General features: G+C 36.6%; 1 protein-coding gene across 2 annotated transcripts; it reads left to right on the top strand.

Moving 5' to 3' along the window:
* The first annotated feature begins 1,645 nt into the window (after positions 1 to 1,645).
* On the top strand, positions 1,646 to 4,375 carry LOC107998303 (uncharacterized). Of its 2 annotated transcripts, XM_017057502.3 has the most exons (4): positions 1,661 to 1,973; positions 2,513 to 3,638; positions 3,743 to 3,901; positions 4,000 to 4,138. In XM_017057502.3, the coding sequence occupies exons 1-4, from the start codon at positions 1,935 to 1,937 to the stop codon at positions 4,008 to 4,010; spliced, it is 1,335 nt and encodes a 444-aa protein (XP_016912991.2). In that variant the 5' UTR covers positions 1,661 to 1,934; the 3' UTR covers positions 4,011 to 4,138. The 2 variants fall into 2 exon arrangements, with proteins under 2 accessions (XP_028522774.2, XP_016912991.2); XM_028666973.2 differs by having other exon boundaries at positions 1,646 to 1,973; positions 3,743 to 4,375.
* Positions 4,376 to 14,100: the final 9,725 nt, after the last annotated feature.

A 14,100-nucleotide genomic window follows, 5' to 3' on the forward strand; every position in this document is an offset into this window, starting at 1 on the left:
GAAAAATCGAAACTTTCTTTCGCTTAGATTAGTATATATTTTATATATCTTATATACTTTAATTTTCTTGTTTAATTCTAAATTAATGTTAAAATATCTTACAGCGATATAAGTATTTTAATGTTTTTTGGTCATAGAAGCAAAAGAATCGATTATTATATTTATTCTATAGTTTATAGCTATCAATTCTTAAGCTTTTATTTTCTATTTCTAAATTACTTTTATAAATGACCTGCAGATGGCACCACATGAGAGGACTGATCTTTACTGCCATCTCGTGGCGAAAAATCGAAACTTTCTTTCAGATAATAGCATATATGTATGCTATTCTATCCGTATAGCTACAAATTCCTTATACTTTTTTTCTGTATACTGGATTATTTCTACGAATGAACTACAGATGGCGCCACATAGCTTATTGATCTATACTGCCATCTCGTGGCTGGTAATAGAAACTTTCCTTTTCCTTGCTTTAAATTTGAAAATATATAATTTTTATAAATTTTATATTTTAAATACCAAATTACATTTTTAAAAATTGATAAAATATTGAAGCTAGAATAACTTTAAACATTTTTTACGATCATTTTCTTAGAAATTTGAAATTCTTAAAATTATATAAAATTTATTTTCAGTGACGAGTTACAAATATTCTATAAATCTAGTCTTTGATGAAAGAACAATTAAAAAGTTACTTCTAATGTTAATTATTTTAATTTTTCTCATCGTATTCTTTTTTTTTAAAATTTTCTAAAGGACAAGTCATCCAATTTATCATCAAAAACTGGAACCTAGTGTACCAGAAGCCTGAAACAAAGAAACGTTTGTCACCGTGAAAAATGCAACAACCGTTCACTTTTAATATTAACGCGTTTCGTTCACAATAACTTCTGTCCTGTGTTGCGTTACCGTCGTGTCGTATTAATGAAACAATAATTTATCGTGTTCCATTCTTTGCATAGTAAAACCGTTTATCTGACCATACGTGACAGGTGGTTCCTATCGCGGAATAGAAACAAATTCACGATCAAAACGCAGATTAGTTCGCGATGTACATATTTTACCCGGCACACAGTATGACATTGTCTCGTTTGCAATGTCTATCCGGCATGGACAACGCGTGCATCGATCGCCAATATTTATATCGTCGATACGGAGAACGATTAATTCCGTTTTATCGATATAGTTATATAGATTTTCCTAAAGTCTTGATATTAATCAAAAGTTTATATTACAGGCATTATAAGATTATGTATAATGATTATAATTGAAATTATTATGAAATTAGTATTAGATATATTTTTTAAATAAAAGGATTATATATGAAACAAATAATTTAAGAATAAAAATAAATGACAATTAATTAATAAGCATATAAGTTTCTGAATCTTTAAATTCTATTCTGTCTTCTTTTTTCTGTTCCTTCTTTCTTAATCGATTTTTATATATATTTCTAATTATTATTCTGTTTTATACCAAAAAAAAAAAGAATATTAATATGCTTATTATTATTTATTCAATATTTGCGTATCATGAAAATTACTACCGAAGATAACAAAAATAATAGATGTAACGAAAAGATAAGTTAATTTGATAATTATACAAATAAATTTTTAAATCCATTTGACACATAATTTTCTCATATTGCACACACATAAATCCGACCTGAATTATGTTTGTATTTCAATATTTGATCGGCGAATCAAATGTTTAATTATAGGCAATCTCAATTTTCTTAGATGATATCCCACTATTTGTAGTAGAGTCTCCAACATGTGTTCGACACCAGAGGTTTCTTGATCATGATTTCTGTATGATTCAGTCGTATGCCAGGTGTAAGACACGTAACACCGACCCCTGTGCATCATGAATTCTCTTTAATTTTTTATCTTTCGGTTTCTTCCCTGCCTCGTCGCGATTAGAGACAGTGAAACATGAATTCTACGAAGTGGAATCTTGTCTCGATGGTGATAGTGAGTAAAATCGATATTCCTTCCTTTGTGAAATCCTCGTTCTGTGATTAACATTGCAACACAATTTTAAACACGACATTATACAGTATTAAATACCTTTTGATTCAACCTGATTTCGTCTTATACAATCGAAACACGAGCGGTAAAAATTAGACATATCTTTTCCATTAAATTCTTTTTCTTACATTGGTTACCTTTATAATATAAAGATCCACATCTCTTTTGCATTCTATAATTTGCTTAATTTTAAAATTTATTCATTTCTACAATTATATATTCCGCAACGTATCAATTTTAATTTTCCAAATTCCAATAATTCCTCCATTTCCCTTCTATTACTCCTTTATATTTCCATTCACGAATTTCAAATTTCCCCCATTTTTCTTTCATCACAACGCGCAAACACACACTATAATTCAAAATCTATCCTCAAAGCATACATATCGGTTTCGAGATAGCTTCATCGCAGATAAAACTAAAAAAAAAAAAGTATTTCGCACCGTTCAACGTGTTATAAATATAATTCACTCTTTGCACAGCTCTCATTGATCTCCATGGGAATACAATCGTCATCGAAGCAAGCCGGCCAAGCAAAGATACGATCCCAAAAACGTCACATCTCCGATCACTCGTTCAACGAGCCGTTCTACTGGGAGCACATCATCCGGGAATTCGTGTTCAGAACGATCTCACCGCCGCCAACCGGCAACTATCACCTCTACAGACGTGTCTTGGAGGCGCCATTTTACAACGGTCCCTTCCCAATCGCCCCGAGCGACGCAACTGACGTTGTTCTCTCTCGTGGCGATGTTTACCACTTGCCAAGCGGCCACTGGCTCTTCTGCCAGCAGGGATGCACCGAATGCGCCCTGTGCAACGATCATACCCACGCCACGGTCAAGTGGGTGCTCCGTAGAATCAAGAGAATCTCGTCGCACGGTGGCTCGAGACACGATCTTCAAGTGACGATCGTGCCGCAGATAGACGGCAGCTATCACATGAGGAGCTTGTGGCCCCAGTCGTACGTCTACGTGACGTCGCAGGGCGAGCAGGACATATACTTGAACGACAAGCATAATTATCGCAACGATGCGAGCGCTTACGCGACCGTCGAGAACGATTCTTCGGGGGAGCAGAAGAAGATTAAGCAATTCTGGATATACGCCGATAAAAATTCGTTGCCCGAGAAGCGAATTGTCGTGGAGACGAGCGACAATCGAGGCGAACATGTTTCCACCAAACGTGTTCCAGAAAACGTCACCAGGGTGCAGAGTGTGGAGAGCACGAGCGCGATGCCGAGGAAAGAGGACGAGGAGAGGATTGATCTGAAGAACGTTAAGAGGCAACGGTCGGAAACGATGCAGCCAAGTTCGAATAGCTCCTCGACGGATGTTAGATCGAAGGAAACTGGAGGCAGGACGAAGCAATTGATACCCAGGTTGATACTTGGAACTGACCAGATGGGGCAGAAACATTTGGTTCACGTAGTACCAGCCGATGCAACCACCAATACGAGTTTGATAAACTCCGTGATGTCCAATGTTTTGAACTCGTCTGGTCAGAATAGGACTGCCTATCAACGAATATTGCGTAGGATATTGGATTCTTTGAATAATAATAGACGGTCTATTGAAAGATTCCTTGAACTTCCAATGATGTCAACAGGTGAATTTAGTTCTTTTTGATCATTAAGAAGTAAATAGGACAGGAGCTTGAGACTAATTTCATGGAATTTTTTTCTTTTTTTTTTTTTCTTTTCTTTTTTTTAGAGAAATCGAATCAACAAAATGAACATCAGGAACAGGAAACGAGAAGTAATCTTCCAGGATTGCAGGGACAAGCAAATCATCCTTATACAGTTCACAATAATAGGAATGAGTCTTCGTTTCAGAAACGATGGCCTTATACTTTAAATTGGAATAAACAACGTAGGATGTCTAACAATGATACATTTGTTAATAATTTTATAAACAATACTCACAATATTGGTCATAATTTCAATAACACTTACATTCTATTTCCTAAGGTACAGAATAACGATGCAGTAAATAAGACTGCATCTAATAATCTTCCTTCTAAATTAATCGAAGATAATTATAAGAACAATACGATTCATCGTAACTTCAAGATGAATAATGTTACACGAAATAACCAAGAATATAACAATAGCGTATTTTTACCTCGTAAATATAAAATATTAGTAACTACCGACTCAACCACGAAATCTGACGAAATCATGGATCATTTACAACCAAAGTAATTATATAACTTCTGCGGATTGAAATATTTAATCGAATAGCAGAAGTTCGATACCTGTTAATTTAAAAAGAAATTCAATTTAATACTCTAACCAATGCCATTGTATAAAAACTCGAAATATAAATTTATTTTTATTATTCCAACTAACAAATAAATATTTACTGATTGATTTTATCGATATTATGGATTATTGATATTTATTAATTAAACTAATTTTTTTTTCTTTTTTTAGAAAAATGGAGTTAACGAACAACCGTTATTAACCCTCCAAATTATCCTCCACTTTCGTTTATTTATTTATTTATTCTTTTTTTTCAAACAATTTTACTCTTTTCAACGATTACCACTCTACCAATGAACACCCAATACATTTTCACGCTTCTCAAAACTTATCCACCACACCTGAATCCATCTAGTAACTCTTGCAATAAAATTTCTTAAATCATCCTTTACCGCCCTCTCTCCCTTTCAACGATGTTCGACAAACATCTCGTAATAAAACAAACTAAATAGCACAAGGGTTGGGAACGTCGCCTAAACGCTGTAAGCCCGTGGGTAGCACCATCAGTGGCACCGCTAAGAGGATCGGCGATCCTTAATCAGGCCTGGCGCGATCGTTTAAAACGATTATAACCCTTCCTTGTCCCACACCTGTATCACTAGGCATCGCATCAGCCTCGGCATATTAGCCGCTCAGGAGAGGGCGCCTCTGTCCCGCGTGTGACCTCCACAAACTGCTCGGTCCCTCTCGTAATTACGTGACGATGTCTTGTGTACTATCATACGCACGCGTGCTTATACAGGGTGTTCCAATAATCTCGTGCTATAATCGGATGTAGAGTACATTTTAAATGGAGAAAGGGTCATGGAAGTGGAGAACTGGAAGTATAGAAATAGAAGTATAAGAATAGGTATAGGATGGGTATAGGAATAGAATCTGTTCATTTTTATTTTTGGGAAAATTGAATTTGAATTGAAATTGAAAATAGCCAGATGATTAATTTTGATTAATTACGATTCGAAGAAGGATTTATTGATTCTTAATTGAATTTAATTTTTTGAGAGGTAGCTATTTAAATAACAAGATTTTATTCCGTATTTTACTCTTTGTTTCATATATATAGAATATTCATCAAATAATAATTCATTAAGGCCAGAGAAATTGTATTTAATTAAGACATTTTTAAAGTTATTGAATTATTATTAAATAAATTAAAATTTCCATCTAAATGATTCTATATCTTTGTTACAGTAATTCATAATTCATTCATTTTTTTTTCCAATATTATATATCATTCTGTAAATATTTTTTCAGAGATAAAATTCGAAGCTTTGGATTTTTATTTTTACTTAAAAAAAAATAATTCTTTTTTTCCTTGCACCACGACTTTCCGACACCCTGTATACACACGAGTGTATACACTACGCCTCCCGAAGTGTTTCTCTTCGTCGCATACCTACACGCGTTCGCAGAGATGTACAGGGTATCCCTGTTCGTGAACTAGTGCGAGCACCAACCCAAAGTACATCTATGTACACGCGAGTACTTCGTGAACGAGAATTGTTGGCTCAACTTGGTGTACCTTTCGGTGTTGCAGGAGGATAGAAATTGGCGAGGTAAAGGGCGAGGATGGCGGAGGAAACGAGGTGCGTGGATGAAACGACGGTGGTAAGGTTTAAGAAGCAGAGGTAAGCCGGCGCTTATATTTAATTAAGGAGGATACGGGCTCCGAGAGAAAGTCGGAAGAAACTCTGCTGGGTAAGAGAGAAAGGGTCTCTGTGTTTCTTGTCTAATTATCTACCCTTTTGCGTTCACTACCAGCCACGTTCACTTTCTACGTTTGCCTATCTGCCTCTCCTCCTTCCTTTCCTTTCCCCCTGATTTCCGCCCTATGTTCTTACCAATGTCTAATTTTGCTTCTGCTTTCAATATAGCATTATTATCTTACGCTTTTCCGTTAATTTTCTTATTCGAGATATTTCGTTTTCCATTTTTAATAATTATTAATAATTTTTAATAATTATAGCTTTCTCGAATAAAAGATTTCATCATCTCTTTTTCTTTTTATAAACATTTTTTTTTTACTACTTGTATTTAGATCTTGTTATTGAGCCTGTTAAATGTAATATATTTTCAACAAAATTGGAGAAGTATTTAGAAATAAGGATACATATATATTGTTTGATCAATATTTTTTAACAAAGTATATTCATTAGTATGTTTCTTGTAGATTTTCAATTTTGATTCAAAGTTTTTACACAATATTATATAACTATTCGCAATCAAAGCTAGTCTCTTCAAAGTATTAATTCTTCAGTTACGCCATCGTTGAAAAAAATTAGCGATAAGACGAAAGGGAAAGTCTCTTTCTTGAAAAGAAATTTCACCCAAGCGAAAGAAAGAAGGGAATAAGTCTACGTTTCTTGTCTAATTATCTTCCCCTCCCTCTCTCCATCCTCACTCAGCCACGTTCACTTTCTACGTTTCCTATCTATCGCTTTTCTCTCCTTTCTCTCCCTTGATTTCCGTCCAACTTTCCACGTTCTTACGTCTGATTTCCCCTCACACCATCTCTCTCTCTTTCTCTGCCGTCCTCTCTCCCTCACGCCCTTTCGTCTTTCCTTAATTTTCTTCCGTTCCTCCTCCACTTTGGCCCATTTCTTATCAAAGTCAAAACGATCACAGACATCGTCCTCGGACCAGACAAAACCCCTTCCCCCTTTTTTTTCCTCTTTCTCTCGTCGCTCGATTTCATCGTCGGAAATTACGAAATCGCGACGAGAAGAAAACCACGTCCAGTCTTTTTAATTAAATCATTCCTCCCTCTCCTCCTCCTCCTCCTCTTTTCCCTCGATGGTTAACCTTCAACCGCGATATCTGGAACAAGGATGTAGATTAAGAATATTCCTCTTCTTACCTATCCCCCTCCCCCTCTGGTATACACTCGTATCAATCTATTCCCGTTTCTTTTCCACCCTCTCTTACCCCTCCATTCCCTTCCCTCTATCCAAGTTCGAACCAATGTGCAAAACGATCGATTCGATCGGCGGTGGATTGGTTTTAACGAGTTTCCTTTCACCACGGTTTATCGTGAATCGTAGCCGCTTTCGTGGAGAAACTCCCCTCCTCTCCCTCTTCCCAGAAACCGAATACGCCGGGGAAATTTCGACGGAAGATCTTAATTAAAGAAGCTCGCCCAAAAAATGGAGAGACCAATCTCTTCACCGTCTTCTTCTCTCTCTCTCTCTCTCTCTCTCTCTTCCTCTTCCCCTGTCGGCCTCGAGATTGGTATTATTGCGTTGATTCGAGGGATTCACCTATTATTAACCTGTCGTCGATCTCATTTACGATCGTGTATATAATTCGAGCAGATTCAAGATCGGTGTAATCGAGATCGCGTCCTTTTTAACAGGATTCCTAATGAGATTCGATTCGAAACTATTCTCGATCAATTTTAAACGAGAATTTTTTTTTTTCGCTAAATTAAATTTCTATTCTAATATTTTTTTACAAAATAATTGTATAGTTTTTGTATATTATTGTCTGTTCGAGACTTTATGATCAATGTTTCAATTTAAATATATGTTATTATTCTCCTATCAATGTGATTCGAAAATAAGAAACGAGAAAAGTAAATAGCGAGAAAAATTAATTCACAGAAATAATCCTTTCACGCGTAGTTTGTCTCCTATTATAGAATAATTGTTATTTACTGTTATTAACAAAAAAAAAAGAATGCTGACACATCAACGTTCAAATTAGCTCTTCGCTAATAATTAAAATATATTTTCTGGGGATAATGACGTTGTATAAAATTAGCAGGATAAATTATATTAAAACGAGATGGACCTCTTTGCAGGAAGAATTAAAAATGGCGATTTTTAACTGCTGCCAATGATTTTCCACGCAACGGTATTTATGTTTGCTCGAGAATAAAAATATTTAAACTTAATATTGATACGTGGAAATAGTTTGCCCGCGTTAAATATATATTCGATTCATTCACGATATCCGGCTTAATTAATGACTGCTTCTTTCGTTTCAACGATTCCAAATTATTCTCCGCTCTCTGTTATTTCTGTTTCCCTTTTTCCCCATTTTCCTGTTGGCGGTTTCAAGCACCGTGACACGGTGATGCGCGAAATTATAAATATTTCTGCCTCTTAAAACCGACCGAAGCCGATCGGTTTCGTTTATGCGTTATGTTTATTTCAATGTACGTGATTTAAATATTTCGATGCCTGTTTTGTTGTACTGTTTTTATTTTATTTTTTTTTCTTTTTCTTTTTCTCTTTTTTTCTTTTTTTTTCTCCCTTCAATCTCTCCGACTCATCGGATATTAACGAATCGCATTTGCACGTTCGCTCGATAGCCGAGCGATTTAATAAACATTTTGATTAAAACTCGCGTTTAAATAAAAAGTATAATACAACGAAGAGGGGGAAAAATAGGATGAAGATGAGTGGTGAAAGTTAATGTTCGCTCGTTGGTACGAAATAACATAAACGATACTTTAACCAATTAAAAAATCATCGAAATATTTCTCCGATGGAATAACTCGGCTTCCCTATCGATATTTGAATCGTTGGAATCCGATTGAAATTTTTTGGCAAATATTTTCGCGTAATTCGTTTTCCACGATGGAAACGCGGATCTGAACAAAATTGAAATCTACCAAATAATTATATATAATCATATATACATGTATTAATATAAAAAGGATTAATCGAGTCATAAATTACGTTAACGATATGTCGAACGTATTTTAATAATGGTAAAATTTTTTAACACTATGGAAATAACTACAAGTATTACAATCTTTAACTTCGACATGAAATAAAATAGAAATAGACAGAATTCTAAGCAGCCTCTCTCAAAAACGTTCAAATTTCAATTTCGAACCGTGCAAAATTTTATTACCAAATGATCTCCTGAACATTCGACATTCGTCACGCGTGAAAATTTCATCGATTAACCGATTATAAAATTCGCATTCTCGTTCAAAATCTCCTTCAAATTTTCCACGCTGTTCCCTCTCATCTTGTGTACGCGATGCTCGTACGTAAACGGCGCGAGGTGTTCCAGCGGAAATGAGGGGAACGAGAGAAGCGAAAAGAAATCGGACGGAAAAGTGGAGCGCGAAGGAGCCAGGCTTTTAAGGAGGAACGTTCCCAGCTCTCTCTCTCTCTCTCTCTCTCTCTCGATGGGAAATTGACGAGGAGGAGGGAAGGAAGACAGACAGGCAGAGCCTCTCGATCACGACGCACCTGAGTGAACAGGTTACAGCAGGGGGATGAAAAAGGAATGAGAAAGAAATAGAGAGAAATAGAGAAAAAAAAAGAAGAGGAAAGAAATAAGAGAGTAAAGGCTGTCTTTCCCCGTTCTCAGATATTTAAATCCGAACCCTGAGCCGAAATCTCGAAGACAAGATGGTGGGTGTTGGTCTGGAACGGTGTATCTTAGAGGGGAGGGAGGGTTGCGCGTTGAAAGCAAACCTTGGAGAGAGAGAGAGAGAGAGAGAGAGCAAAAAAAGAAACGAAGGGTGGGGTGGGATAGAAGGGTGGGCGGAAGATGGAAAGGAAGGTAGAGCTAGTTGTTCGAGCGTGACGCGTATTCTTGTACCGGGTGAAGCCGAAAGACGTAGCGCTCAGACTTTTGCCGGGGCCTTCTTCTCCGCGGAAGGTGGAGGAAGAAAGATGGCGGGGACGAAAGAGGGAAGAGGGAGGAAGATTCAGGGAAAACGTGGTTCTTAATGGTGTGGGTGTGCCGACGAACGAAAAGGAGTAAGTTTTAAAAACACCCCGCCCAATACGCCTCTGGTGCCGGTTTTATCGTTGCCCACCCCTGCCACGAACGGTCTGTCTCTCGTGAACTCTCGTATCCGAAGCCTTTTCCGGCCCGGTACTCGAGATACTCGCGCTTCACGTACCGTCGCCTTGTAAATCCTGGCGAAAAGCATCTGCCTGGTAAGGAAACACGTCCACATGAGCGACACATGAGCGATTTCTTAGAATCAGCGAGTAGAGGGCATACAATTTTATTGCGACCCTCTCCCCCTCCCCTGTCGGTCGACATCTCGCCAGAAACGGGGACGATTGCGGGGAGAAAATAGCGCAACAGGGGGTATGTTTCTGTGGAGGAAATATGCAGGATTAATGGTTGAATGGTTTTCACTCGTGTAATATGGAAAAGAACGTAGAGGTGGTGGGATGTTCGGAGGAAGAGGGGATGATCATTTTCGTTTTTCATCTCGAGACGGGATTTTATTAAAATTTGTGGATGCGGATTCCTGGGAGAAAGGAAAATTCCTTGTTTTTGTTTTCGCTTTGTGCGAATGTACACCGTGAAATGTGTTTATTTTTGGAGAGGCGTGAATGTAAATAAAGGGAACAATACAGGAGATGTAGAAGTCGAAGTTTTGGAAGATAGGTTGTTCTCTATTAACGTTTAGTAGGAAATCTGGCACGTTATCGGTTCAATTATGATCCTAATTCTTTAGAATTTAAAGATTTTATTATTGGTATTATTCATTTCGTCATTTTCTTTTTTATAAGAATAGTAAATTCTATGTATGAGTAGTAAAATCCGGAGAATTTTCTTATTATTATTTGCATTTAGATTGCGTTCCCTCTGAATTTTCCAAATATAGTAAATAGAAGCATACCAGTATTTTATCTAGCAATGGAAATTTCGAATAAATCTTCGAATAAATATTGATCTTAAATTTATGTACAAACAAATACAATAAATATAATAAATTTGAAACATGCATCTATAATACAATATGCTTAAATTTTCAAATATTGTATTAATATTATCTCATGCAACATTGAATAATCAACAGCATACGATAATTTATTGAATCGAATCAAATTTCAAAATCACACATACACGATTTCACATCATTTACTATTCTTTTTCAATTTTTCTGATATCAATCCTTTCTTCACTTTGAAATTTCCAAGCAAGGTGCAATCATGTACTCAAATAATTTACTTTGCAAACACAAGTAGCACACGAGCAACACAACGATTAATTTTCTTAATTTTAACACGGCTTACTTTTTCTCCAATTAGACCGAACATTTTGGCAGTTTTCCAAAAACTAGAGGTCGCGTTAGAAGACTCTCGGCATGTATTCGATATTTGATGTAAAGACGTTTTCGTGGTACATCAACGTAGCTACGCCTCGCTTCATTCTTCGCCCCTTTTTGCGGCGCGCTTTGACCGACAGGGGAAGATTGGATATTTCTTTCCGGGAAAGGTGCGCACCTGGCTTTCCCTTCGACAACCAGTCGAGAACGAGACGCGTGTACATCGGTGAGACCTGCAACTTCTCTCAGTGTAACGCAAAAATGTGCACACAACGACAGCCACGATCAAAAAGAAGAAAACGAGGAGACTTGGTAACACGCGAAACATTCCATTGAAATGTAGGGAAGAAAAGAAAAAAAAAGGAAAGAAAAAATAGAGAAGAAACGAAAGGGATGACGTCGAAAGAAAGAAGGAAGGGTGAACGGTTGATCGAGAGGGGATGGAGAAGAAAAAGGAGAGGGGGACAACTAAAAACAGCTCGATCTATCGACATCCTATTTCGTTTCCTATTACGCGAACGTCTGAAACAGGCGATTTATTTGGTTTATTTTCATATGAAACGTTCTTTGGCACGATCTCAAAGGAGAAGTCGAGCCTCTATGCCCTCTCCACCCCCGCAGCTCTTTCCCTTCCTCTCCACTTCTCCATCCCTCTTCATCCTGGATCCCCACGGTTTCTTCACACACGATTACGATCGATCCTCACCGAAACTAATATCCGAATTTTTGTAATACCTTTTGCCGGATATATTGAAAGCGTCTTCTTATCGAGGAAACGTACTCGTCGTTTGTCCTCCCTATCCTCCTCCCCCTTCCTCCTTCCTTTCGATAATTGGCTCACGGGAAGAAAGAAGGAAGGGAAAGTCTCGTACGTGTACAAATTCTTGCTTGTTCTCTCGCTTTAATTCGCGACAAACGTGAGCCGTCATTCGCAAATTAGATTCGAAACGAGAGCGGCTGTTTTGGCAATTAGAGTCGCGAAAGTTTGAACGACGAGAATAAGTTCTCTCTCCCCGGACTCGAGAGGATTCACGCGTACACGACTTTAAAACGAAATATTTCATTATTTGCAATTATAACTGTTGCGCAGTGAACTTTAGTTGTTGCGAAGCTAACCGTCTCAAATTAACCGTTTTCCGCGCGAAATACTCACTTCCGTTTTCGCGCTTGTTGCTCTGTGGAGTGGTGGCCGTAATTTTAAACCTACTTGTTTTGCGATGAAACGATTTGAGCACACGAGCGGATGTTATTTTAGGAAATTAGGATTGTTATATTGTTTTGGAATGTAGTAGTTTTTTTGATAGATTTCATGATAATTTAAATTACGAAGAGTTTGAAAGGATATGATCTGCTAGTAAGTCTCAAACTATAATTTGATTAATTGTTTAATTTCTTGTTCGTGTAAGAAAATTTTTTAATACTAATTTTTCGAAACTGTTGATGACAATGTGAATATGTGAATAAATTCTTTATCAATTAGATTTGTATTCTTATTAGATGTTTTTTAATAGTTAATTACATTCAAATAAAATTGATCGTATTACCACTAAATTTAAAAGATAGAGAAAAATCCCATTGACTCATCGTTGTTCATTGATCAATTAGAAGAATTAACATCCTCGAGAAATATATAATTTTTCAACGAGTCAAATCAGCGAGTAAAAATCACTTGGCTAGAAAATTAAATTAAAATTGCATGGAGCGAGCATTCGTATTTCGACGAGGCGAAAGATTACACCAGATGGAAAAATAACTCGTTCGATGCATTCCCACGATTCTTTTACAACAACCGATGCGACTGGCCGATGATCGAGTTTCCACGTTTTATGGAATTATCGGGGGGAATCGATGGCGTTGAATTTTATTTTGACATTTATACGCGCATCGAAGCGTGTAATCAGCAAAGTGGTCCCGGATACAGTTTCCATCCCAGTATAAATTGGCGGCCGCCTGACGTCTGTTTAATCGTTGCCGGCTGCAGAAGTAACGAAATTAAATAGACATCGAGATAATGATAATAATAACAATAGAACAATTGTACGTTTTAAGCGGAACAGCGCGCAAAAGCAGCCACCAGTGTTCCGTGAACGCAGCATCATTAGTGTCAGCTGGCTCGTGTAAACGAATTCTGCTCACATACGGTTGTTGTCATTGTTGTTGTTACATTTATTCCGCCGGCTAGTGGACAGATACTCTAATTTCTCGTTTCAACGTCTGAACACGTTGTTACATTAAAACGTGATTTACGTAACAACCAGGGCACAGAATTTGTTGTGTACTTAAATTTTAAATTATTATCAATTGTGTACAACCGTGTGAAACAAACCGTGAGTAATTTGCGTTGAATCCAATCCAGAAATATTCCGATTCGTTTTAAACCATTGAACATGGACGGTGAATTGACTCGTTATTTCAAATTAATTCTGCGAAGTTATTCGGATATATGAATGTTTTGTTGAAAGTTAAAAACTGTTTGCGCGTGCAGGGATATAGAAGAAATATAACGATTTTATACGATAATTATAATATAATGACTGAATTTTTTTTTTCTTTTTAAACTTCAATCGATATTGATATTTGTAAATTGAAATTTAAGAAACAAAAAGGGTTGGGATTAATTAAAATTGAAAATTGAATGTTTAGAATTCTAAACATTAACATTTTTTTATTATATAATTGCATTATTAACCTTAGCATCATTTTTATAATTAATATAATCTAAGAAATCAAAGAAAAATTACATAATCCTTTCACAATGAATTGTTCGAGACAAA

This window comes from Apis cerana, linkage group LG6, assembly GCF_029169275.1.
Source record: "Apis cerana isolate GH-2021 linkage group LG6, AcerK_1.0, whole genome shotgun sequence".
In the NCBI taxonomy this organism is placed as follows: Eukaryota; Metazoa; Arthropoda; class Insecta; order Hymenoptera; family Apidae; genus Apis; species Apis cerana.